General features: G+C 52.9%; 1 protein-coding gene across 3 annotated transcripts in view; it reads right to left on the reverse strand.

Moving 5' to 3' along the window:
* LOC132836107 (EH domain-binding protein 1-like) overlaps positions 1-27,712 on the reverse strand; it is a 91,180-nt gene that overhangs the window by 47,746 nt on the left and 15,722 nt on the right. For all 3 annotated transcript variants that reach the window (XM_060855381.1, XM_060855380.1, XM_060855378.1), the window contains exons 2-6: positions 18,145-18,202; positions 15,170-15,265; positions 12,165-12,218; positions 6,885-7,063; positions 5,779-5,921 (exon numbers count right to left, since the gene is read on the reverse strand). In XM_060855381.1, the coding sequence (XP_060711364.1) occupies positions 5,779-5,921; positions 6,885-7,063; positions 12,165-12,218; positions 15,170-15,265; positions 18,145-18,202 (530 nt within the window). The remainder of the gene's footprint in view (positions 1-5,778; positions 5,922-6,884; positions 7,064-12,164; positions 12,219-15,169; positions 15,266-18,144; positions 18,203-27,712) is intronic.

The following is a 27,712-nucleotide window of genomic DNA, read 5'->3' on the forward strand; positions in this document are numbered from 1 at the left end:
CGGGGCTGCACTCCACAGAATAAGGTAATGGAGTGGGATTACAGAGGGTCTGCACTCCAGAGAATAAGGTAATGGAGTGGGATTACAGAGGGGCAACACTCCAGAGAATAAGGTAATGGAGTGGGATTACACAGTGGCAGCACTCCAGAGAATAAGGTAATGGCGTGTGAATACAGGGGGGCAGCACTCTAGAGAATAAGGTAATAGAGTGGGATTACAGAGGGGCAGCACTCCAGAGAATAAGGTAATAGAGTGGGATTACAGAGGGGCAACACTCCAGAGAATAAGGTAATAGAGTGGGATTACAGAGGGGCAACACTCCAGAGAATAAGGTAATAGAGTGGGATTACAGAGGGGCAACACTCCAGAGAATAAGGTAATAGAGTGGGATTACAGAGGGGCAGCACTCCAGAGAATAAGGTAATGGAGTGGGATTACAGAGGGGCAGCACTCCAGAGAATAAGGTAATGGAGTGGGATTACAGAGGGGCAGCACTCCAGAGAATAAGGTAATGGAGTGGGATTACACAGGGGCAGCACTCCAGAGAATAAGGTAATGGAGTGGGATTACACAGGGGCAGCACTCCAGAGAATAAGGTAATGGAGTGGGATTACAGAGGAGCAGCACTCCAGAGAATAAGGTAATGGAGTGGGATTACACAGGGGCATCACTTCAGAGAATAAGGTAATAGAGTGGGATTACAAAGGGGCAGCACTCCAGAGAATAAGGTAATGGAGTGGGATTACAGAGGGGCAGCACTCCAGAGAATAAGGTAATGGAGTGGGATTACAGAGGGGCATCACTTCAGAGAATAAGGTAATAGAGTGGGATTACAGAGGGGCATCACTCCAGAGAATAAGGTAATGGAGTGGGATTACAGAGGGGCAGCACTCCAGAGAATAAGGTAGTGGAGTGGGATTACAGAGGGGCAGCACTCTGGAGAATAAGGTAATGGAGTGGGATTACAGAGGGGCATCACTTCAGTCAGTTTAAATGGTGCTGTAATCCACGGATTACGGTAACAGTGTCAGTTTTAGATGGTGCAGTAATCCACGGATTATGGTAACAGCATCAGTTTTAGCTGGTGCCGTAATCCACGGGTTACGATAAGTGCATCAGTTTTGGATGGTGGAGTAATCCAGGATTACGGTGACCGTGTCAGTTTTAGATGGTGCAGGATTCCACAGATTACGGTAACAGCATCAGTTTTAGATGGTGCAGTATTCCACAGGTTACGGTAACAGTGTCAGTTTTAGATGGTGCAGTAATCCACAGATTACGGTAACAGCATCAGTTTTAGATGGTGCAGTATTCCACAGGTTACGGTAACAGTGTCAGTTTTAGATGGTGCATTAATCCACGGATTATGGTAACAGCGTCAGTTTTAGATGGTGCAGTAATCCACAGATTACGGTAACCGTGTCAGTTTTCGATGGTGCAGTAATCCACGGATTACAGTAACGGCGTCAGTTTTAGGTGGTGCATTAATCCACGGATTACAGTAACACCGTCAGTTTTAGATGGTGCATTAATCCACGGGTTACGGTAACGACATCAGGTTTAGATGGTGCAGTAATCCATGGATTACGGTGACAGCATAAGTTTTAGATGGTGCAGTAATCCACAGATTACGGTAACGGCATCAGTTTTAGGTGGTGCAGTAATCCACAGATTACGGTATTGGCGTCAGTTTTAGATGGTGCAGTAATCCACGGATTACGGTAACGGCGTCAGTTTTAGATGGTGCAGTAATCCACGGATTACGGTAACAAGGACATGAGTTCACCCGCCTGGGTGGGGCATCCTTGTGCAAACTGAGCCAGGGAGCTATTTCAATCTCCGGCACTGGACTCAATCACGCAGTGCGGGGGTGCTGTATGAAAACCCGGTGTGGATGCAGGGCTGGTGGGACTGGAGGAGGTGTTAGCGGCACTCAACACACACACACAGCAATCCCTGTCGCCTCAGTCACCCACCTCTCAGCTGCTCCGTGCGCAAGAGGAACTTAAAACCTGGGGTGGAATGGAGAGGGAGCTTTCAGAGAACAGGCAGAAATAGCAGCAGGTCAGCCCATCTTGCAGGCAGGAGTCATCGCTAATTCCAACCTCCAACCAAAGTAATCGACAAAAGTGGGGAGCTTGAGACATAGAGGTGCACAGCACGAAAATAGACCCTTCCGGTCACAACACATCTGTGCCGACCAGATATCCCGGTCTAATCTCGATCCATTTGCCAGCACTTGGTCCATATCCCTCCGAACCCTCAGAAATGTACTATTGTGTGTGCTGTTGCATTATTTTGTGGTGGGGTTTCAGAGTCATACAGCACGGAATCAGACTCTTTGGTCCAACCAGCCCATGTCAACCATTAGGGTAAAAAATGAGGTCTGCAGATGCTGGAGATCACAGTTGAAAATGTGTTGCTGGTTAAAGCACAGCAGGTCAGGCAGCATCCAAGGAATAGGAAATTCGATGTTTCGGGCATAAGGCCTTCATCAGGAATCCTGATGAAGGGCTTATGCCCGAAACGTCGAATTTCCTATTCCTTGGATGCTGCCTGACCTGCTGTGCTTTAACCAGCATGTCAACCATTATCCCAATCTAAACCCGTCCCACCCACCCGTGTTAGGCCCATGACCGTCCAGACATTTCTTAGTCACGTAGTCATCGAGATGTCTATTGAAGGTTCTAACTCTATCAGCATCCATCTGGACATTTTTTCCACACATTCTGTGTAAAACAATTATCCTTCATGTCTTTTTGCCATCATAATCGCAAATCTACCCCTTGCTCGGGGACAATATCGTGGGTGGCACGGTGGCACAGTGGGTTAGCACTGCTGCCTCACAGCGCCTGAGATCCGGGTTCAATTCCTGACGCAGGCGACTGTCTGTGTGGAGTTTGCGCGTTCTCCCCGTGTCTGCGTGGGTTTCCTCCGGGTCCTCCCACAGTCCAAAGATGTGCGGGTCAGGGTGGATTGGCCGTGCTAAATTGTCCCATAGTGCCCAGGGATGTGAAGGTTAGGGTGGATTGGCCGTGCTAAATTGTCCCATAGTGCCCAGGGATGTGAAGGTTAGGGTGGATTGGCTGTGCTAAATTGTCCCATAGTGCCCAGGGATGTGCAGGTTAGGGTGGATTGACCGTGCTAAATTAAGACCATAAGACATAGGAGTGGAAGTAAGGCCATTCGGCCCATTGAGTCCACTCCGCCATTCAATCATGGCTGATGGGCATTTCAACTCCACTTACCAGCGTTCTCCCCATAGCCCTTAATTCCTCGAGACAACAAGAATCTATCAATCTCGGCCCTGAAGGCATTTAGTGTCCCGGCCTCCACTGCACTCTGCGGCAATGAATTCCACAGGCCCACCACTCTCTGGCTGAAGAAATGTCTCCGCATTTCTGTTCTGAATTGACCCCCTCTAATTCTAAGGCTGTGTCCACGGGTCCTAGTCTCCTCGCCTAACGGAAACAATTTCCTAGCGTCCACCCTTTCCAAGCCATGTATTATCTTGTACGTCTCTATTAAGTCTCCCCTTAATCTTCTAAACTCCAATGAATACAATCCCAGGATCCTCAGCCGTTCCTCATATGTTAGACCTACCATTCCAGGGATCATCCGTGTGAATCTCCGCTGGACACGTTCCAGTGCCAGTATGTCCTTCCTGAGGTGTGGGGACCAAAACTGCATACAGTACTCCAAATGGGGCCTAACCAGAGGTTTATAAAGTCTCAAAAGCACATCTCTGCTTTTATATTCCAACCCTTTTGAGATAAGAGACATTGCATTCACTTTCTTAATCACGGACTCAACCTGCATGTTTACCTTTAGAGAATCCTCGACTAGCACTCCCAGATCCCTTTGTACTTTGGCTTTACAAATTTTCTCACCATTTAGAAAGTAGTCTATGCTTTTATTCTTTTTGCCAAAGTGCAAGACCTCGCACTTGCTCACGTTAAATTCCATCAGCCATTTCCTGGACCACTCTCCCAAACTGTCTAGATCCTTCTGTAGCCTCCCCACTTCCTCAGTACTACCTGCCTGTCCACCTAACTTCGTAAATTGTCCCATAGTGCCCAGGGATGTGCAGGTTAGGGTGGATTGGCCGTGCTAAATTGTCCCATAGTGCCCAGGGATGTGCAGGTTAGGGTGGATTGGCCGTGCTAAATTGCCCATAGTGTTCGGTGCATTAGTCAGAGGGAAAATGGGTCTGGTTGGGTTACTCTTTGGAGGGTCGGTGTGGACAAGTTGGGCCGAAGGGCCTGTTTCCATACTGTAGGAAATTTTATCTAATTGAGTTTTTTTGAAGAAGCAACAAAGAGGATTGATGAGGGCAGAGCGGTGGACATAATTCAAACGGACTTCAGTGAGGCGTTCCTCATGGCAGACTGGTGAAGATCTCATGGAATACAGGGGCAAGTAGCCATTTGGATACAGAACTGGCTCAAAGGTAAAAGACAGAGGGTGGTGGTGGAGGGTTGTTTTTCAGACTGGAGGCCTGTGACCAGTGGAGCGCCACAAGGATCTGTGCTTTATGTCATAAATATCAATAATTTGGATATGAACAGGGGGGTACAGTTAGTAAGTTTGCAGATGACACCGAAATTGGAGGTGTAGTGGACAGTGAAGAAGGTTACCTCAGATTACAACAGGATCTGGACCAGGTGGGCCAATGGGCTGAGAAGTGGCAGATGGAGTTTAATTCAGATGAATGTGAGGTGTTGTATTGTGGGAAAAGCAAATCTTAGCAGGACTTATACACTTAATGGTAAGGTCCTGGGGAGTGTTGCTGAACAAAGAGACCTTGGAGTGCAGGAAGAGGCTAGGATCAAAATTACCCACAGGGGGATTTTTCAAAAAAAAATCTGACAGCCCGCAATTTGCCAAAAAATCCCCTGCAATGTTTGTAGGAAGGAGTTGCGTAAGTTTTATTTAAGAGTGTTGTTTGCTGTAGTTAGCAGAGACTCTGCTTAGATTCTGCAGATCGTCGATTAGCAGTTAGATCGATTCTGTGGGCTGCTTTCGTTCAGTGGTTAAATGGACTGTCTGCTGGCACTAACTTCTTAAATAGACTACATCGAATGTTTCTGTTGATGACTGTCTTGATAGAGTCTGCAGACTCTAGTCTGTCATTCAACATTCAGACAAACTCAGTCAATTATTCATTGTGAAATGTTGGTCACAGGATAGACGTGGGCATCGCTGGCTGGGGTCAACATGATTTCTCTGTCTCTAATTACCCCTTGCGAAGGTGGGGAGGGGGGGGGTGAGCTGCCTCCTTGAACTGCCGCAGTCTGTGTGCTGTAGGTAGACCCTTAGGGAGGGAGGTGAAAGGTGAGGACTGCAGAGATCAGAGTCAAGATTAGAGCGGTGCTGGGAGGGAGGGAGGATTTTGACCGAGAGAGGATATATTTCCAAGTCAGGGTGGGTGGGTGGGTGGCTCGCGAGGGATTTTGCGCGGTGTGGGTGGAGATGGTGTGCCCACGTAGTGACATGTCCTTTTGGATAGGTGACGGGTTTGGAAGGTGCTGATTCAAGATGAATTTCCACGGGGGAGCTAGTGGATAGCACACGCGGCTACCATTGGAGGGAAAGGACGGGGGTTCCAATCCAGGGGGATGATGACCTGCAGTTGGCCGATTGCCAGAAAGCCAAAAAACTTGACAGCTAAACGGTTGACAAACTAGGGGGACCCTCGGGGACACCAAACGTCTTCAGTCGAACGCTGCTGGGTTTGTAGAGAGAGTGGGACAGCGCCGCGCGAACACGCGCACTCACCTTTCGTCCTGCTAGCCTTGTCTTCCTGATGCACCCGGCGATCATCCCCCTCCTCGTCACTCTCCTCGGCAAAATCGTCCAAATTCCCGATGTCAGCCTGCTTCACGCTCATCAGGCTAGCCAGGCTCTGCATGTCTTCGTCCCTGCAACCACAAGGAGAGGCAGGGGCTCAGGGGCGGCCTACGCTGAGATGACGGTTAACGCAGGAGTGAGCAGACTCTGACACGCCCATCTCGGGATACACGATCCTGTCACACCAGCCAACGGGACTCCCTCACCACGAGCAGTGCTTACAAGGGCACACCACCCTCAGCTCAGACCCAGAGGTACACATCTCAGGCCAGATGCTTCAGTACTGAGGGAGTGCAGCACTGTCAGAGGATCAGTACTGAGCGAGTGCCGCACTGTCAGAGGGTCAGTACTGAGGGAGCGCCGCACTGTCGGAGGGTCAGTGCTGAGGGAGCGCCGCACTGTCGGAGGGTCAGTACTGAGGGAGTGCCGCACTGTCAGAGGGTCAGTACTGAGGGAGTGCCGCACTGTCAGAGGGTCAGTACTGAGGGAGTGCCGCACTTCTGACGGTCAGTACTGAGGGAGTGCCGCACTTCTGACAGTCAGTACTGAGGGAGTGCCGCACTGTCGGAGCGTCAGTACTGAGAGAGCATCGCACTGTCAGAGGGTCAGTACTGAGGGAGTGCCACACTGTCAGAGGGTCAGTACTGAGGGAGTGCTGCACTGTCAGAGGGTCAGTACTGAGGGAGTGCTGCACTGTCGGAGGGTCAGTACTGAGGGAGTGTCACAATGTCGGAGGGTCAGTACTGAGGGAGCGCTGCACTGTCAGAGGGTCAGTACTGAGGGAGTGCCACTTTGTCAGTGAGTCAGTACTGAGGGAGTGCCGCACTGTCAGAGGGTCAGTACTGAGGGAGTGCCGCACTGTCAGAGGGTTAGTACTGAGGGAGTGCTGCACTGTCAGAGGGTCAGTACTGAGGGAGCGCCACACTGTCGGAGGCTCAGTACAGAGGGAGTGCCACACTGTCGGAGGGTCAGTACTGAGGGAGCGCCACACTGTCGGAGGGTCAGTGCTGAGGGAGTGCCATATTGTCACTCACGTCGCCCGTCCTTCTCGGAGGAAGACACAGGAGAGGGAGAACTGCAGTGTGGCACAGATGACCTTGACGGAGAGGGGTTTGAGTTTGAGCTTGACGTCTGTCATGGTGGGCATTGGACTGGCGTATTTCTTCATGTTGATATCGGCAGATGCCAGCACCTTTCGATGCCCTTTTCGTTCCTAAGGAGGACGAAAAACAGACGGAGTTTTCATGATTCATGCCTCAAACCCACACACAACCTATTTCTAAGTATCTCAATTTCTCTCCTCCAAAAGAAAGCTTATGTCCGAGAGAGGAGATACCTAGCCACAAATGAACTGTTTCGAACGCAGTTGACAGAGCAAGTTTCATATATTCCTGCAATGTGGCTCTCACTGGCTGAACTAACATCCAGTGCCCATCACTAAACCCTGGCAGGGTCCAGCATTCATCGCCCCCTCCTATCCCTAATTGCCCCCCTTCAGAAGGTGGTGGGGGGTTGGGTGGTGAGCGGCCATCTTGAACCACTGCAGTCCGTGTGTTCTGGGTTAGACCCACAATGCACTGGGGGAGGGCGTTCCAGGATTCTGACCCAAGGAACGGCCGATATATTCCCAAGTCGGGATGGGGAGCGGTGGGAACGTGCGGGGGGGGTGGTGTCCCCATGTATCTGCTGCCCCTTGTCCTTCTAAGATGGTGGTGGGTTTGGAAGGTGCTGCCTGAGGAGCCTCGGGGAGTTGCTGCAGTGTGTCTTGTAGATGGTACACACTGCTGCTCCTGAGAGGGGGGGATGTGGGGGGGGGGGGGGGGGGGGGGTGGCTGGTTGTGGGTGGGGGGCCAAGCAAGGAGGGGCGAGCTGCTTTATCCCAAGTAGAACACATTAGTCAAGTGAATAACTGGTTAAGTAATCTGCAACAGTGTTGATTGATGATGCTTGGGTGACAGGTTCATGAGTATTGTTTCTAGGAGGGAGTGTCTCCCCCTGTACAAGGATGACACTGACATGTGACTCAAATCACACATCCGGTACTCAGCGGCAGTGCTATAATAGATTTGCACAATGTTTACCCTCCCCACAGTGAGTCAGCGCAGTGACTCAGGGCAGAGTGCAGGTTAATGGGCCACAGTCTGAAGGCTATCACAAACAGGAAAACTCACCTCTGGGTCAGTGCTGAGGGAGTGCCGCACTGTCGGAGGGTCAGGACTGAGGGAGTGCCGCACTGTCGGAGGGTCAGGACTGAGGGAGTGCTGTGTTGTCAGAAGTAGTTTCATTTTTGTGATATGCCAGTTGGTGTCCCTGCCTATGTTTTTATGATTAGATTCCCTACAGTGAGGAAACAGGCCAACAAGTCCACACTCTGAAGAGTAACCCACCCAGACCCTTTCCCTTACCCTTACCCTATATTTACCCCTGATTAATGCACTTTTGACTATGGGACAATTTAGCACGGCCAATCCACCCTAACCTGCACATCCCTGGGCACTATGGGACAATTTAGCACGGCCAATCCACCCTAACCTGCACATCCCTGGGCACTATGGGACAATTTAGCACGGCCAATCCACCCTAACCTGCACATCCCTGGGCACTATGGGACAATTTAGCATGGCCAATCCACCCTAACCGGCACCTCCAACCCAATCTACTTCCACCTGCCAGCATATCCCTCCAAACCCTTCCTATTCATATACCCATCCAGATGCCTCTTAAATGTTGCAATGCCCCAGCCACCTGTACTTCGAGAGATGGGGATTTTCGTTGAATCAAAACAGTGTGGAAGCAGGCCATTCAGCCCAACAAGTCAACACCAACCCTCCGGAAAGTAGCCCTCCCAGACCCCTTTCCCCTCCCCTATTACTTGACATTAACCCCTGAGAAACGCGGCTAACCTACACATGAAAAGTTTTGTAGAGAGATGGAGCAGCTCGGGCCGAGACCCGCTGGTGTTGAGATGAACAGGAGGAGATCCAATCGAGCCCTGTGCGACGCTGAAGAGGGAGGGACTGACAAGTAGAGAGGATGTTTCCTCTTGTTGGGGTGGGGGGCAATTGAGAATGGAGGGTATCGTTTCAGGATAAGGGAGTGAGTGGCAAAACTGTGGAACGCACTGCCCACCCCTCTACCCCGAACATTGTTAAGAAAGTATATGGTGTTTTGGCTTTCATTAACAGGGGAATCGAGTTTAAGAGCCGCGAGGTTTTGCTGCAGCTCTACAAGTCCCTGGTGAGACCGCACTTGGAGTATTGTGTCCAGATCTGGTCGCCCTACTATAGGAAAGATACAGAGGCTTTGGAGAGGGTGCAAAGCAGGTTTACCAGGATGCTGCCTGGACTGGAGGGCCTTGCCTTATGAAGAATAAGCTTGGACTTTTCTCTCTTGTGAGAAGGAGGAAGAGAGGAGACCTGATCGAGGTGTACAAGGTAATGAGAGGAATAGATAGAGTAAATAGCCAGAGACTTTTCCCCAGGGCAGGATTGACTGGGACGAGGGGTCATAGTTTGAAGATATTATGAGGAAGTTATAAAGGAGACATCAGGGGTAGGTTCTTTACCCAGAGAGTTGTGAATGCATGGAATGTGTTGCCAGTGGTGGTGGTGGAAGCAGAGTCATTGGGGATATTTAAGCGACTGCTGGACATGCACATGGACAGCAGGGAGTTGAGGGAGGGGTGGGTAGGTTAGGTTGTTATATTTTACATTAGGATTTAACCTCGTCACAACATCATGGGCTGAAGGGCCTGTTCTGTGCTGTACTTTTCCATGTTCTAACACACAGGAGCCGCTGAATAAATTTCAGGACAGATGTTTAATCAGTGCCGGGTTAAAGGGAGCGGGGCCGAGATAAGATCAGCCGTTGAATGGGGGAAGCAGGCTGGAGGGACTTGAGTGGCCTACTTGTGCTCCTAGCCCTTATGCTCAGTGCATTTTTCACCCGCTGGAGATTCCCGTTCCCTTCGTGATTCGGCATTCTTGTGATTCGGTCCTGATCATTCCAAGCACTGGTTAGATTAGATTCCTTACAGTGTGGGGAACAGGCCCTTTAGTCCAACGAAGAGTAACCCACCCAGACCCATTTCCCTCTGACTGATGCACCTAACACGATGGGCAATTTAGCACGGCCAATCCACCCTAACCTGCAGATCTTTGGGAGGACCCGGAGAGAATGTGCAAACCACACACAGACAGTCACCCGAGGTTGGAATCGAACCTGGGACCCAGGTACTGGGAGGCTGCGGTGCTAACCACTGAGCCACCCCATGATATCGTGTTCCTTTCGGAAGCTTCAGTTTCTGAAAACGCTGCTTGGACATTCAACACTTGGAGTTTGTTCCTGTCAGGGCATCATTTGGGGTAGACGGAGGCCAATCTCTGGAGAGGGACACCCATCCTTTGAGTGTGTGGGCAAAGGCCTGGCAGACGGATGACAATGTTAATGAATCCATGTTGGGAGGAAATACAGCAAAGAGGACTATTACTTGAATGGTAAATGATTGCAGCAGAGTTGAGAGTGTGTGGGGGGTTGGAAACGCACAGCCGGCCGGACAGCATCTGAGGAGTCGACGTTTCGGGCAGAAGCCCTTCATCTGATTCGGCGATTCTCCTGCTCCTCGGTTGCTGCACCGACCGGCTGTGCTTTTCCAGCACCACACACTCTCGACTCCAGCGTGACCTTCTCCTCCGCTATGCAGAGAGCCCCTGGGTGTTTCCTCATTTCCCCTTCCCCCACCTCACCCGAGTTCCAAACTCCCAGCTCAGCACTGTCCCCACGACTTGTCCGGACTTTGTAGCTCCTTTTCCACCTATCCCCTCCACCCTCTCCTCCCTGACCTATCACCTTCATCTCCTCCCCCACTCACCCATTGTACTCTATGCTACTCTCTCCCCACCCCCACCCTCCTGGAGCTTATCTCTCCACCCTTCCGGCTCACTGCCTTTATTCCTGATGAAGGGCTTTTGCCCGAAACGTCGATTTCGCTGCTCGTTGGATGCTGCCTGACCTGCTGTGCTCTTCCAGCACCACTGATCCAGAGAGGGCCCTGGGTGCCCTTGTGCATGAGTCCCAGAAGGTTGGTGTGCAGGTACAGCAGGTAATTTAGGAAGGCCAAGGGAATTTTGTCCTTCATCGCTAAAGGGATTGAGTTTAAGAGTAGAGAGGTTATGTTGCGGCTGTGTGGGGTGCTGGTGAGGGCCCACCTGGAGTTATTCTTTACGGCACGGACTGGTTGGACCGAAGGGTCTGTTTCCGTGCCGTGTGACTCTATGGCTATAAATACTCATGCAGCTTTGGTCTCCTTACTTGAGAAAGGCACTAGAGGGGGTTCACTCAGTTGATGGCGGAGTTGAGGGGGATGGCTTATGGGGAGAGACTGGGATTATATTCATTGGATATCAGAAGAATGAAGGTGGGGGTGGGGTAACTTTGATTAGATTCCCTACAGTATGGAAACAGGCCCTTCGGCCCAACAGGTCCACACTGACCCTGCAAAGAGTAACCCACCCCAACACCTAACACTGTAGACAATATATCATGGCCAATGCACCCTAACCTGCACATCTTCAGACTGTGGGAGAAAAAACCTCACGCGCAGAATGTGCTAACGCCACACAGGCAGTTGGAATCGAAGCTGGGACCCTGGCGCTGTGAGGCAGCAGTGCTAACCACTGCGCCACCGTGCTGCCCTAGTAATGTATACAGTTATGAAGGGAATAGATAAGATAGACGTAGAGAGGATGTTTCCACTGCAGGGTGAAACTAGGACAAGAGGGCATAGCCTCAAGATTAGGGGGAGCAGATTTAGGACTGATATAAGAAGGAACTTTTTCGACCAGAGGGTTTTGAATCTTTGGAATTCCCTGCCCAGTGAAATAGTTGACGCCACTTCAGTCAATGTTTTTAAAGCTAAAGGGAGATATTTGTTGAACATTGAAGGAACTAAGAGTGAAGGTGAGAGGGCAGGGAAGTTGGGGCTAAGGCCAGGAAAAGGTCAGCCATGATCTCATTGAATGGCGGAACAAGCTCGATGGGCCAAATGGCCTACTCCTGTTCCGGGTTCTTGACGTTCTTATCTGGCCCGTTGGTGCAGCGCTGTCGTTGCGAAAGAGCTGCCCGATTCCAGCGCCTCTCCACCCTCCTGATCTCTCGCCCTGTCGTGGGTGCCCTCCCGCACACCTCTGGGCCTTTCCTGCTCCACCCCAGCGCCACCCTCCCAACACCGGAAACACTGTCCCACCCCCAGCGTTGGCTCGATCGAAACCCCGCGTGAGTTTGGTCGCCGTTAACACGGTTAAGGCTGGCTTTACGTTTTCGATAACGAAGGTCCATTCCTTATCTTCAAATTCTTCAGCGAGGGGGTCCTGTCAGAAAACAAAAAGGGACATGTTCAGGGTCAGGGCGGCCCACAATTCCCTGCCACGTTTCCGGTTTGGGAACAAGGAAATGGCCACCCGACCTTTGACCTCTCGGGGTCAAGGGGCGCGAGGCTGGAGGGTTGGCGTCCACCAGGGCTCAAAATCCGAGCGTCAGCTGAGACCCTCAGACGCTCACAGGGCTGGGCTGGTGGGGATGGGGGGAGGAGATGAGAGAAAGGTGGAGGGCACACCAACACCACTCTCCGTGAGCACACACACGAGCAGAGAGGTGGTCACTGCTATAGGCCTGGAGAGCTAGGCCTCAGAACTCTACTCTGTATCTAACCCTGTGCTGTCCCTGTCCTGGAGAGTGTTTGATGGGGGACAGTGTAGAGGAAGCTTTACTCTGTATCTAACCCCGTGCTGTCCCTGTCCTGGAGAGTGTTTGATGGGGGACAGTGTAGAGGGAGCTTTACTCTGTATCTAACCCCGTGCTGTCCCTGTCCCGTGAATGTTTGATGGGGGACAGTGTAGAGGGAGCTTTACTCTGTATCTAACCCCGTGCTGTCCCTGTCCCGTGAATGTTTGATGGGGGACAGTGTAGAGGGAGCTTTACTCTGTATCTAACCCTGTGCTGTCCCTGTCCTGGAGAGTGTTTGATGGGTGACATGTCAAGGGAGCTTTACTCTGTATCTAACCCCGTGCTGTCCCTGTCCTGGGGAGTGTTTGATGGGGGACAGTGTAGAGGGAGCTTTACTCTGTATCTAACTCCGTGCTGTCCCTATCCTGGGGAGTGTTTGGGGGACAGTGTAGAGGGAGCTTTTCTCTGTATCTAACCCCATGCTGTCCCTGTCCTGGGGAGTGTTTGATGGGGGACAGCGTAGAGGGAGCCTTACATTCCATTTGCAAGTGTAGAGAGAGCCCCTCCCTCGGACAGGTGAAAGGTCACCAAGCTGCAGTTAAATTGGAGTGGGGGTGGGGTGGCGAGTAGTTCAGAGGGGTACCCTGTTGGCATTCGAAACGGTCTCGGGAAAGTGTAGCTGTAGGATTGACAAGGATGTTGCCAGGGGTTGGAGGGTTGGCGCTGCAGGGAGAGGCTGAATAGGCTGTGCCAACCCCTTGGTCTGATGGACACTGTGGATAATATTAATGCCCTGCGTTTGTACAGGCAGAGACCCATGAAATCTCCCCTCGCAGGAGGACAGTGAAAACTAAAACAAATCTTTGTTTACATGCAAATACTCTGCACATACCACGGCCTGGAAGTCAAGGCAGAATGGAGCAAAGGGTTTGAAATGGTTGTGACAAATGTGTCACTGTGCTTTCAGCACAGGCACAGAGTTGCAGATATAAACAGGCAGGCCAAACGCTGCCTTCGCCAGTCTCCCGATTACCCTGGATGCCAGTTTGGAATCTGCACGCGAAGCTAGGCAGGGGACTGGCAACCAATGGGGCATGCCAGATCTTGCCCAGTTCCCTCACTGGGAGAGACCAAATTTAGATCACATTACCCAGCCCATCCTTCAACTTGCCAACTGTGCGGGAGCTCCGCAGTGTGGGAGGGTCAGTGCTGAGGGAGTGCCGCACTGTGGGAGGGTCAGTACTGAGGGAGCTCCGCACTGTGGGAGGGTCAGTACTGAGGGAGCTCCGCAGTGTGGGAGTGTCAGTGCTGAGGGAGTGCCGCATTGTCAGAAGGTCAGTGCTGAGGGAGTGCCGCATTGTCGGGGGGTCAGTGCTGAGGGAGTGCCGCATTGTCGGGGGGTCAGTGCTGAGGGAGTGCCGCACTGTCGGAGGGTCAGTGCTGAGGGAGCTCCGCAGTGTGGGAGTGTCAGTGCTGAGGGAGTGCCGCACTGTCAGAGGGTCAGTGCTGAGGGAGTGCCGCATTGTCGGGGGATCAGTGCTGAGGGAGTGCCGCACTGTCGGAAGGTCAGTGCTGAGGGAGCTCCGCAGTGTGGGAGTGTCAGTGCTGAGGGAGTGCCGCACTGTCAGAGGGTCAGTGCTGAGGGAGTGCCGCACTGTCGGAAGGTCAGTGCTGAGGGAGCTATGCAGTGTGGGAGGGTCAGTGCTGAGGGAGTGCTGTACTGTCGGAGGGTCAGTACTGAGGGAGTGCCGCACTGTCAGAGGGTCAGTGCTGAAGGAGCTACACAGTGTGGGAGGGTCAGTGCTGAGGGAGTGCTGACCTGTTGGAGGGTCAGTACTGAGGGAGTCCTGCACTGTCAGAGGGTCAGTGCTGAGGGAGTGCCGCACTGTCGGAGGGTCAGTACTGAGGGAGTGCCGCACTGTCGGAGGGTCAGTACTGAGGGAGTGCCGCACTGTCGGAGGGTCAGTGCTGAGGGAGTGCCGCACTGTCGGAGGGTCAGTGCTGAGGGAGTGCCGCACTGTCGGAGGGTCAGTGCTGAGGGAGTGCCGCACTGTCGGAGGGTCAGTGCTGAATAAGTGCCGCACTGTCGGTGGGTCAGTGCTGAGGGAGTGCCGCACTGTCGGAGGGTCAGTGCTGAGGGAGTGCCGCACTGTCAGAGGGTCAGTGCTGAGGGAGTGCCGCACTGTCAGAGGGTCAGTACTGAGGGAGTGCCGCACTGTCAGAGGGTCAGTGCTGAGGGAGTGCCGCACTGTCGGAGGGTCAGTACTGAGGGAGTGCCGCACTGTCGGAGGGTCAGTACTGAGGGAGTGCCGCACTGTCGGAGGGTCAGTGCTGAGGGAGTGCCGCACTGTCGGAGGGTCAGTGCTGAGGGAGTGCCGCACTGTCGGAGGGTCAGTGCTGAGGGAGTGCCGCACTGTCGGAGGGTCAGTGCTGAGGGAGTGCCGCACTGTCGGAGGGTCAGTACTGAGGGAGTGCCGCACTGTCGGAGGGTCAGTGCTGAGGGAGTGCCGCACTGTCGGAGGGTCAGTGCTGAGGGAGTGCCACACTGTCGGAGGGTCAGTGCTGAGGGAGTGTTGTAGGGGTTGACCCTGCCTACCTTGTAGAAGGTTACGGAGATGTCGACGTTTTCCGGTACAGGCCACAGCACCATGCCCCGGTACGGGTTATTGATGCCCGGCTGCCAGCTGTGAGGCTGAAAGAGAACAGAAATAGGGACTGATCGGAAACACACGAAGGCACAGGCCAAATTCCCCGGCAAAAACGTCTCCGAACCGTCCGGAAGCTGGACAACGAGGCCTTCCGCACAACCTAGAACTGTGATATCCTCGAGGGGACATACAGACTGAACTTTGAGACCACCTCTCCCCTCGTACGTGAAGACAGAGATGAACAAGGGTTTTATTTTTCATTCAGAGGGTGGTGAGGGAGTGGAGTTCAGGGCCTGTCAAGATGGAGGGAGGGAGCAAGGCTGGGGGGTTCTCCGAAGTGGGTGAGTGGAGTCAGGGCCACACAGAGATTGGCCATCTTGGACTGAGGAGCGAGTCCAGTGTTGAGAGAGTGTGAGGGAGTGTGTATCTGTTAGTGTGTATGAGTTGTGCATATGGGTGTGACTGAGAGTGGTGGGGGTGTGGGGGGGAATGTGTATGTAAGTGTGTGTCTCAAAGATGTGAGGGTGTGTGGGTGAGTGTGAGAGTGGATGTGTGTGAATGTTTTTGGGGGATTGGGAGAGAGAGAGAGTGTGCGTGTCTGTGAGTGTGTGCAGGTTAGGGTGGATTGGCCACGCTAAATTGTCCCATGGTGCCCAGGGATGTGCAGGTTAGGGTGGATTGGCCACGCTAAATTGTCCCATGGTGCCCAGGGATGTGCAGGTTAGGGTGGATTGGCCATGCTAAATTGTCCCATAGTCCTCAGGGATGTGCAGGTTAGGGTGGATTAGCCGTGCTAAATTGTCCCATAGTGCCCAGGGATGTGCAGGTTAGGGTGGATTGGCCGTGCTAAATTGTCCCATAGTGTCCAGGGATATGAAGGTGTGGGGCATTAGTCAGGGGTAACCGTAGAGTAATGGGGTAAGGGAATGGGTCTGGGTGGGTTACTCTTCGGAGGGTCGGTGTGGACATGTTGGACCCAATGGCCAGTTTCCACACTGTAGGGATTGTATGATTTATTGTCCTGTCCCTAATTACCCAGAGGGGCAGTTGAGAGTCAACCACACCGCTGTGGGGTCTGGAGTCACGTGTAGGCCCAGACCAGACAGTTTCCTTCCGGGAAGGGATATAAACGAACCGAGTGGGTTTCTCTTTCCAACAATGGATTCACGATCATCATTAATTCCCAGATTGTGTTGTTTTTAACTCAAGTCCCAGCAGCCGCCCTGGGCGGGAATCGAACCCAGCCTCCCTGGAACATTCCCCGAGTCTCTGGATTCACAATCACCAGGCCATCGCCTCGGAGAGATTGCAATGCAGAGCCCTTGGCCAAAACGTGACGGGGTCAGCCAAAGGGAAGCCACATTCGCCTGGGACGTTTTGAGGATGGAACTGCGGGAGTTGACAAGGCCGATGTGGTCTCTTTGGACTTTCAGGAGGCTTCCACTAAGGCCCGACTTTGGAGATGAATTGGTAAAATTAAAGCACGTGGGACTGGGGTTAGCGTCCTGGCTCCGATGGAGAGTTGGCAGGAAACACAGAGCAGCAATAAAACCATCTTTTTCCACCTTCGGTGCTCGGACTCCGATTATTCCCAATATATCCTGAGGATTCTAATTTCGGATATTTTTGCAATATCTCCCAGGTTTGACACAGAGCTGAGTGGGAGGGTGAGCAGTGGGGTGGGTGCAGTGTGATTTGGACAGGCTTGAGTGGACGGGCAAGAGCAACAGCAGATGCAGTGTAACGTTGAGGCAAATCCACGTTGGGAGCAAACGCACGAAGGTGGATTATTATCCGGACGGCGATAGATTGGGGAAAGCTGGAGGGGGGGGGGGGGTGTGAGGATCGTGGGATTGTATTCGTTAGAGTTTAGAAGGTTATGGGGAGATCTAACAGAAACTTGCAAGATAACGCATGGCTTAGAAAGGGTGGATTTGTTTCTGTTAGACGGGTAGACTAGGACCCATGGGCACAGCCTTAGAATTCCAGGGGGTCAATTTAGAACAGAAATGAGGAGACATTTCTTCAGCCAGAGGGCCTGTGGAATTCATTACCACAGAGGCCGGAACGTTAAATATCTTCAAGGCAGAGATTGATAAATTCTTGATCTGGCAAGGAATTAAGGGCTACGGGGGAAGAGTGTGTGTAAGTGGGGTTGAAATGCCCATCAGCCATGACTGAGTGGCGGAGTGGATGGGCCGAATGGCCTTCCTTCAACTCCTACATCTTACGGTCTTATGGAGACCTGCCTGCCCCTGTACACCAGTCACTGAGAGTGAGCATTGGAGGTGGGGAAGAAGGTAAATGGTACGTTGCCCTCCACAGCGAGAGAGTTGGGGTATCAGGAGCCATTGGGCAGGGTGAGACCACCCCCCCCCCCGGAGTATTGTGAGCAGTTTGGGGGTCTCCGTATCTGAGGACGGATGTTCTGACAAGGGAGGGGGAGCAGGGAAGGGTGGGTTGGGGGAGAATGAGGAGGGGGGATCTCAGAGAAACCGATAAAATTCCAATAGGACCAGACTGGGCCAAGGATGTTGACCCGGGGAGCCCAGAACCGGGTGGGGGGTCACAGTCTAAGGATTATGGGGTGGGAAGGGTGGGGTTCAGACTGAGATGGGGAGAAATGTCTTCCCCAGAGAGTAGGTGGGGGGAGTCTGGGGCCAAAATATTGAATGTTTTCAGGAAGGAGTTGGATTGAGTTCTTGGGGCAAACAGGGAGACAGCGGGGAACAGGGAGGAAGGAGTCGGATGGTCAGCCATGATCCCATTGGCTGGCGGAGCAGGGGCCGAATGGCCTCCTCCTGCTCTTGTCGATTGTGTCAAAAGGCGCTAGTGAAAGGCAGCTCTCTGTCGTTGCACCACGCAGACGGAGGTTGGGTGGGATGGGTGGGGGGGCGGTGACGGGAGCTCACTTCCACCGTACCTTCGAACAAATTCTCCTGTTCCTTCGGGTCCACACCACAATCAGTTTGTCCGGTTGCCTGCAACAAGGATAGGAAAGGCGTCAGTGCCCTCAGGATCTTCCGGCCCGGACCAGCACCCTCCCCCCACCGCCCAGCCACGATGGGCACCGCGCTCCCCTCACACCCTCCAGCCAACCCCCAACCCTTCCCGAGTGACAGACCACCAGCCCGTCTTGCTCGCCACCGCTGTCACCTTGTCCCTCTTCCACCTCGTAATGGCACAACACCGCAGACCTGCATTTACCCACGGATGTGCAGGTTAGGGTGGATTGGCCGTGCTAAATTGTCCCATAGTGTCCAGGGATGTGCAGGTTAGGGTGGATTGGCCGTGCTAAATTGTCCCATAGTGCCCAGAGATGTGCAGGTTAGGGTGGATTGGCCATGCTAAATTGTCCCATAGTGTCCAGGGATGTGCAGGTTAGGGTGGATTGGCCGTGCTAAATTGTCCCATAGTGTCCAGGGATGTGCAGGTTAGGGTGGATTGGCCGTGCTAAATTGTCCCATAGTGCCCAGGGATGTGCAGGTTAGGGTGGATTATTCAGGGGTAAATGTACAGTAATAGGGCAGAGGAAAGAATTTGGTTAGGATACTCTGCGGAGGGTCGGTGTGGACTTGTGGGGCTGAAGGGCCTGTTTCCACACTGTAGGACATCTATTCTATTCTATAAGACTGAGAGTTATTGATCACAGAGAGAAGGTCTCTGCACTGTGACACTCCCCATCACATCTACCGAATCCAGCTGTTAACATCAGTTACACCCTCAAGGAGGGTCCTCAGGTTAACTACTCAACTGAAACCAACAGTACAGTACACTCGCAGTACTGACCCTCCGACAATGCAGCACTCCCTCAGTACTGACCCTCTGACAGTGCGGCACTCCCTCAGTACTGACCCTCCGACAGTGTGGCCCTCCCTCAGTACTGACCCTCAGACAGAGTGACACTCCCTCAGTACTGACCCTCCGACAGTGCCCACTCCCTCAGTACTGACCCTCCGACAGTGCGGCAATGCCTCAGTACTGACCCTCAGACAGAGTGACACTCCCTCAGTACTGACCCTCCGACAGTGCGGCAATGCCTCATTACTGACCCTCAGACAGAGTGACACTTCCTCAGCACTGACCCTCCAACAGTGCGGCACTCCCTCAGTACTGACCCTCCGAGAGTGCAGCACCCCCTCATTACTGACCCTCTGACAGTGCGGCACCCCCTCATTACTGACCCTCTGACAGTGCGGCACTCCCTCAGTACTGACCCTCCGACAGTGCGGCACTCCCTCAGTACTGACCCTCCGACAGTGCGGCACTCCCTCAGCACTGACCCTCCGACAGTGCGGCACTCCCTCAGCACTGACCCTCCGACAGTGCCCACTTCCTCAGCACTGACCCTCCAACAGTGCGGCACTCCCTCAGTACTGACCCTCCGAGAGTGCGGCACCCCCTCATTACTGACCCTCTGACAGTGCGGCACTCCCTCAGTACTGACCCTCCGACAGTGCTGCACTCCCTCAGCACTGACCCTCCGACAGTGCGGCACTCCCTCAGTACTGACCCTCCGACAGTGCGGCACTCCCTCAGTACTGACCCTCTGACAGTGCGGCACTCCTTCAGTACTGACCCTCCAAAAGGGAATGTGGTAGTCTTGTGGTATAATCGCTGGACTGTTAACCCAGAGAACCAGGTAAATCTCTGGGGACAGGATTTGAATTCCAACCCTGCAGAAGGTGGACTTTGGATTCAGTAAAAACATGGAATTAAGAGTGTAATGGTCACCGAGAACCATTGCTCATTATCAGGAACAGCCCATATGTGTCTCTCATGCCTTTGCGTGTCGGAAATCTGCCTTCCTTACCTGGTCTGGCCTGCACATAACTCCAGACCAATTGTGATGTGGATGAGTCTGAACTGCCCGTCTGGAATTAGGGATGGGTCATAGCCATGCACACCATAAGTTCGTGGATGACTGGCCTGTTGGCCTGGCCTCTGGGATGTAATTAACTTCCTGAAGGCCGTTGACTCTCACTGTGGTCAGTACGGTCAATTTTCTCACTTGGTGGGTGTGTCAGGGTGCTGGCTGATCATGGGACATGTTGTCATGAAGACGGGCCTAGTGTTTTTGAAGAGCCTGAGGCCTGTCCTCTGCACAGCATGGCTTTGTCTACTGGAGGGATAGGAGCTGAGATGGGGGATGTGGCGCCAAGGAATGATGGGTATATGTCGCACTGTGTCATACATTTGATTGCCAATATAACTTGCAGCGTATTGTCACGGTATCAGAGCATGTGAAATAAGGGGTTAAAAGTCTCAGAATCTCTCCTAACTGGGGCCACTTAAAGTGTGGCGTGCTGAGGGAAGTGAGCGACCGTGTTGGCCACATGGGTTTTCATGGAAGTGGTTACCAGGAGCAATGAGAAATGTCTGTTGTGCCCCTAAACTCTCGGTAGCTGGTTCCTGTGTTACGGGAATTAACACAACCGCTCCCTTCAAAGAAGTTGCCAGGGTTGGAGGGTTTGATCTATAGGAAGAGACTGGAGCAGTTTTCCCTGGAGGGTCAGAGGCTGGGGGGTGACCTTATAGAGGTTTATAACACCATGAGGGGCAGGGATAGGGTAAATAGACAAGGTCATTTTCCCTGGGTATGGGAGTCCGGAACTAGAAGGCATAGGTTTAGGGTGAGAGGGGAAAGATTTAAAAGGGACCTAAGGGGCAATGTTTTCACACAGAGGGTGGTGCGTATGTGGAATGAGCTGCCAGAGGAAGTGGTGGAGGCTGGTACAATGACAACATTGAAAATGGATGGGTATATGAATAGGAAGGGTTTAGAGGGATATGGGCCAAGTGCTGGCAAATGGGACTGGATTAATGGAGGATATGGACAAGATGGGCCGAAGGGTCTGTCTCCGTGCTGTACATCTCTATGACTCTAATTGGGACTAGATTAATTTAGGATACTTGGCTGGCATGGACGAGTTGGGCTGAAGGGCCTGTTTCCGTGCTGGATGACTCCATTATTGGAAGTCCGGAGGCCCTGTCAGAGGACAACAGCACGGCTTGGCATGAGCCCACAGAGCAGGCTTCAAGCAGGGCCTAGCTCGTGGTTTTGTTGCCCTGGCAACACTGGCGTCACCCACAGGCAGACACAGGATCATGCGACAGGGCGGGAATGCGGGTGTGAGGATTAAAGGGAGATTCTTCACCGGTCAGCTAGCTGCCTCAGTTCAGCTCTGTCTCTCTCTCTCTCTCTCTCTATCTATCTATCTCCCTCGAGTCCGGCCTATTTTAGTCGGAAACAATGAGCCCTTGGCTCTCTCGCCCTTGCATGTCAATGGAGCTCAGCCCTCCTGAGTCAGGCTTCCCGGAATTAGCTACGTTCTCCGTCACTTTACCCAGCCGGCTGCTTATCTCTTTCCTCTCAGGCCACAAGGGCGTATCTCATAGCCGAGCAGCTCAGCTAACAACCCCTATCCCACCCCTGACACTCAAGGACAGCATTCCGGCCTGTGGTTGTAGGCCACTCCCACCCCACCACACCTACTTTGTTGCTTCTCTATGACAGCTGAGTATGTCTCTGTCACGACCCACTTCACCCGGCCAACGCTAAACCAGATCGGGGCGTGGGTGGAGCCCACGCACCCCCTCAGCCGGCTGCCCCTTTCAATATGACCGCGACTAATCTCGGACCTCGGTTACCGGTTTTCAGCCCCGCATCCCCTTGATCACCCCTCCCCCACCCCAAATCTTTGTCACTCCACCCCTCCCTTTTCCTTTCTCGTGCTGTCCGTTCACAGGATGAGGGGCAGGCTGGCCAGGCCAGTGTTTATTACCCAGAAGGCATTGCTGTGGGTGTATAACGTAGGCCCAGACCAGGGTAGTAGTAGGCTCACCATCTTTAAAGGCATTTGGATAAACATATGGATGAAAACGGAACATAGTGTAGGTTAGACGGGCTTCAGATCGGTTTCACAGGTCGGCGCAACATCGAAGGCCAGAGGGCCTGGACTGCGCTGGAGTGTTCTATGCTGTGTGTAAGGATCGGGCAGTCTCCTGCCCTTGAGGAGATTAAAAACAGAAAAACTGCTGCGAAAAACTCAGCAAATCTGCAGAGAGAAAGCAGAGTTGACATTGTGGGTCCTCCTTCTTCAGAGTTTAGGGTGGGACAGGCTTTGGGACCTATTTTTGCTTTCGTGAACCCAGCCACATTCTTCCCATCAATGGATTCACGGTCACCATCAGGTTCTTAATTCTACTTTTTTAAAAATAAAAACCAAATTCCACTATTCGCCATTTGAACCCAGGAACTGGGTCCTGGATTAACAATGTTCCTGGTGCGGCCGCACTTGGAATATTGTGTACAGTTCTGGTCCCCATATTTCAGGAAGGATATGGATGCGTTGGAAAAAGGTGCAGAGGAGCTTTACCAGGATGTTGCCTGGTCTGGAGGGAAGGTCTTATGAGGAAACGCTGAGGGACTTTAACCTGTTTTCATTGGAAAGAAGGTGGCTAAGGGGGGGATTTAATAGAGACATTAAGATGATCAGAGGATTAGATAGGAAAAGGACTTTCTCTGTCTACCCTAAGATGATGATGTCAGCTTGTACAAGGGGGAATAACTAAAAAAAGGAAATGTCAGAGGTAGGTTCTTTGCACAGAATGGTAAGGGTGTGGAATACCCTACCTGCTAATGTAGTTAACTCAGCCACATTAGGGAGATTTAAACAATGGATGATGATGGGATAGTGTAGGGGGACGAGCTGAGAATAGTTCACAGGTCAGCGCAACATCGAGGGCCGAAGGGCCTGTTCTGCGCTGTATTGTTCTATGTTCTTTGATAATAGATATCTACGTTTTAGATATGATGCAGAGCTGGGCTGAGGAGTGGCAGATGGAGTTCAACCCTGTCAAGTGTGAGGTCGTCCATTTTGGATGGACAAATAAGAATGCGGAATACAGGGTTAACGGTAGGGTTCTTAGTAAGGTGGAGGAGCAGAGGGATCTTGGGGTCTACGTTCATAGCTCTTTGAAAGTTGCCACTCAGGTGGATAGAGCTTGTAAGAAGGCCTATGGTGTATTAGCGTTCATTAGCAGAGGGATTGAATTCAAGAGTCGTGAGGTGATGTTGCAGCTGTACAGGACCTTGGTAAGGCCACATTTGGAGTACTGTGTGCAGTTCTGGTCGCCTCACTTTAGGAAAGATGTGGAAGCTTTGGAGAGGGTGCAGAGGAGATTTACCAGGATGTTGCCTGGAATGGAGAATAGGTCGTACGAGGATAGATTGAGAGTTCTCGGCCTTTTCTCATTGGAACGGCGAAGGATGAGGGGTGACTTGATAGAGGTTTATAAGATGATCAGGGGAATAGATAGTATAGACAGAGACTTTTTCCACGGGTACAACAGAGTGTTACAAGGGGACATAAATTTAAGGTGAAGGATGGAAGGTATAGGGGGGGATGTCAGGGGTAGGTTCTTTACCCAGAGAGTGGTGGGGGCATGGAATGTGCTGCCTGTGGGAGTGGCAGAGTCAGAATCATTGGCGACCTTTAAGCGGCAATTGGATAGGTACATGGATAGGTGCTTAAGCTAGGAGAAATGTTCGGCACAACATCGTGGGCCGAAGGGCCTGTTCTGTGCTGTATTGTTCTAATATTTTCAATGATGGAGCTCTCTGGGGAGTTTCACACACTCCAAGTGAAAACCAATTTCCCCTCATCTCGGTCCTAAACGATTGGGCCTTTAGCCCAAAACTGGGCCCCCGAGTTCTGGACGCCAATAGGGGAACCAATCTCGCGGCGCTGACCCCCTCAATCCCTTCAGAATCTCGTACATTCCAACGCTCATGCTTCCAAATCCGAAGACTACCGATCCCAGTTTCCTCAGCTTCCCCATCACGGGGCGGGATTAATCTGCCTCCAATTCAGCCCTATCCTTCCTCGAGTGTGGATTCCGAAATCCCACGCCCAATATCCCCTGGCGCGGTCTCGTCAAAAGGCTGGAGGATTCAGAGCAGGACTCCTGCACTCGAAACGCCCCCCCCTCAATCAAGAGTTCAGGGTGAGGAACTCACCTCCTGACTCCAAACCCCTCCCCCCACCCCACCCCCCATGCCCCAGTCCACCAAGTTCTGAAGGGAGGGTCGCTGGACCCGAAACGCTGACTCTCGATTTCTCTCTGCGGTTACCTGCTTTGCGGTTTGCATTCCCAGTGGCTTCCTGTCCACCGTCGATGAGGGACAAGTCTGGAGGGTGAGGGAATACTCCCCACTTGCCCCTGGATGGGGGGTGGGGGGGCAGCTCCAACAACATTCGAGAAGCTCCACACCATCCAGGGACAATCCAGGCCCCCCTCGATTGGCACCACACCCCCTCCCTCCACCCCCCTCAGTAGCAGCAGTGTGTACCATCTACAAGACGCACTGCAGCAACTCCCGGAGGCTCCTCAGACAGCACCTTTTATCCAGAAGGACAGGGGCCAGTGGGAACATCACCCCCTGCAAGTTCCCACTCCCCATCCCGACTTGGAAACATAGCGGCCGTTCCTTTAGTGTCACTGGAACTCCCTCCCTCAGGGCATCGACCCACTGACCAGGGACTGAAGTGGTTCAAACCAACAGCTCACCACCTTCTCAAAGGGGACAATTAGGGCTAGGGGCTTGCCCAGCCAGCAACACCAACAATCCAAGTTCTAATACAATGGTCACCCTATCTTCAGCTTTCTTCTGATGTTAATTACTGACCCCAGGAGACTGAGACCTCCCCCTTGGCACCTCTTCAAGGCTTGAACACAGTCTCTGAGGAGTGGCGAGTGGTGCTGACCATTGGGCCTATCCTTGGGGTACATCCCCACGTCTGACCTCATGACAAGGGGAAGGTCATCGTTGAAGCAGCTGATGGGCTGAGGACACACCCCTGAGGGACTCCTGCAGAGATCTCCTGGAGCTGAGATGACTGACCCTCCAACAACCACCACCTGCGTCTCCAACCAGCAGAGAGTTTGCCCCCGATGCCCACCGATTCCGGATTTGCCAGGGGCTCCTCGATGCCAAGGGTTGCCCCTCTCCCCTCCCTCCCCTCTGGAATCCATGTTCGGTCCATGTTTGAACCGAGGCTGTGATGAGGTCAGGAGGTGAGTGACCCTGGGGGAGGGGGATCCCAAACTGGGTATCACTGAGTTGTTGGCACTGCCGGTGATGATGGAGAGGAGACCGATGGGGTGGTAATTGGCCAGGTTGGATTTATCCTGCTTTTTATGTCCAGGACGTGCCTGGGCAGTGTTCCACAGTGTCGGGTGGGCGCCAGTGTTGGAACTGGACAGGAACAGCAGGATCTGGAGAACAGGTCTCCAGTACTCTTGCAGGAATGGGATCAGGGCCCACAGCCTTTGCAGTATCACGTGCCTTCAACCATTCCCTGATATCACGTGGGAGTGAGTGGAATTGGATGGACACTGATCTCTGCGATGGTGGGGACAGCTGGAGGGAGCTGAGGTGGATCATCCACTGGGCAATTCTGACTGAAGATCGAAAGGTCCAGTCTTCTCTTTCGCCCTGATGTTCTGGGTTCCTCCATCATGGAGGATGGGGAGATTTGTGGAGCCCCCTCCTCATGGGAGTTGTTGAAATGCCTAGCACCATTTAATTGCAGTGCTGTCTTTAGACTTAAAAAGTAGAGGGAACTTTACTCTGTATCCAGCCCTGTGCTGTCCCTGTCCTGGGGAGTGTTTGATGGGGAGACAGTGTAGAGGGAGCTTTACTCTGTATCTAACCCCGTGCTGTCCCTGTCCTGGGGAGTGTTTGATGGGGGACAGTGTAGAGGGAACTTTACTCTGTATCTAACCCCGTGCTGTCCCTGTCCTGGGGAGTGTTTGATGGGGGGACAGTGTAGAGGGAGCTTTACTCTGTATCTAACCTCGTGCTGTCCCTGCCCAGATGAGAGTTTTCAAATTGACAAGCCCAGATTTCGCAACAAGGATATGCACAACTGACGACAGGATATTTTCAGATTACACTGTTCCTACGCCCAGGCAGGATTCAACGGGGTATCAAATTCCAGACACGAAGGTCTCAAGGGACCCTCATTCTCTGACTGGCGCTCCCTCAGTACTGACCCTCCGACAGTGCTGCACTCCCTCAGTACTGACCCTCCGACAGTGTGGCACTCCCTCAGTACTGACCCTCCGACAGTGCGGCACTCCCTCAGCACTGACCCTCCGACAGTGCGGCACTCCCTCAGCACTGACCCTCCGACAGTGCGGCACTCCCTCAGCACTGACCCTCCGACAGTGCGGCACTCCCTCAGCACTGACCCTCCGACAGTGCGGCACTCCCTCAGTACAGACCCTCTGAACAGCGCGGGTCTCCCTGGGGGACAGAGGAAGAGAAAGCAAGAGACTGAAAGACAGGTGAAGAGACGGATGGGGGGGAGAGAGAGAGTGGGACGGGGGGGTGGGGTGGGGATTGGACAGAACAGGACGGCAGTGTGGGGAAAAGGGAGGAAGGGAGGAAGGGAGGAAGAGAGAGAGAGAGAGAGAGAAAGAGAGAGAGAGAGAGAGCGCATTTTGGACAGGCGACAGCTGGAATGATATCTCACTTGACAAACAATTAACCTTCGACAGATTAAAGCTGCCAACCCACTTGTACATTGGCCTTTGTGGAGTTATGGCTCCTTGTCTTCTCAAGTGATTGCTACAACCATCTCTCTCTCTCTCTCTCTCTCTCTGGGGCTGGCTGGGGTGTGGGGTGTGCGCTGATGTTAAATCCCAGCCGTGAGGAAGTGGGGGGAGGGTGTTGCGGGTTTGGCGCGCGGTCAATGTTCTCTCCATCACCCCCGCTCCTCCTCCGCCACCCACCTCCCTCCTCAGCGAGGGGAAGGAGCTGGTGTCGATCTGAACGTACGCTTTCATAACGCGGGAGAATGGGGTTGCTGAGGTGTGCGCACACGAGATCCCGCCAACCCACGCCACGTGCGAGTAACCCAGGACATCGAGACTGTCAGGCCCTTCAGCCCATCCAGCCTGTGTTGACCCATGGGGGCATTTCAAGGCTGGAATACCCTTTGCCTCCACACTGTCTGTGTCTCGCTGTCCCCCCGCCCAGAGTCCTCCCAGTGTGGAAGCAGGCTGTTTGGCCGATCGGGTCAAAACTGGCCCTCTGAAATGGCCAATCCACCCTAACCTGCACATCCCTGGGCACTATGGGACAATTTAGCACGGCCAATCCACCCGAACCTGCACATCCCTGGGCACTATGGGACAATTTAGCACGGCCAATCCACCCTAACCTGCACATCCCTGGGCACTATGGGACAATTTAGCACAGCCAATCCACCCTAATCTGCACATCCCTGGATACGATGGGACAATTTAGCACGGCCAATCCACCCTAACCTGCACATCCCTGGACAGTATGGGACAATTTAGCACGGCCAATCCACCCTAACCTGCACATCCCTGGGCACTATGGGACAATTTAGCACAGCTAATCCACCCTACCCTGTACAGCCCTGGGCACTATGGGACAATTTAGCACAGCTAATCCA

The sequence above is a fragment of the Hemiscyllium ocellatum genome, chromosome 46 (assembly GCF_020745735.1).
Source record: "Hemiscyllium ocellatum isolate sHemOce1 chromosome 46, sHemOce1.pat.X.cur, whole genome shotgun sequence".
In the NCBI taxonomy this organism is placed as follows: domain Eukaryota; kingdom Metazoa; phylum Chordata; class Chondrichthyes; order Orectolobiformes; family Hemiscylliidae; genus Hemiscyllium; species Hemiscyllium ocellatum.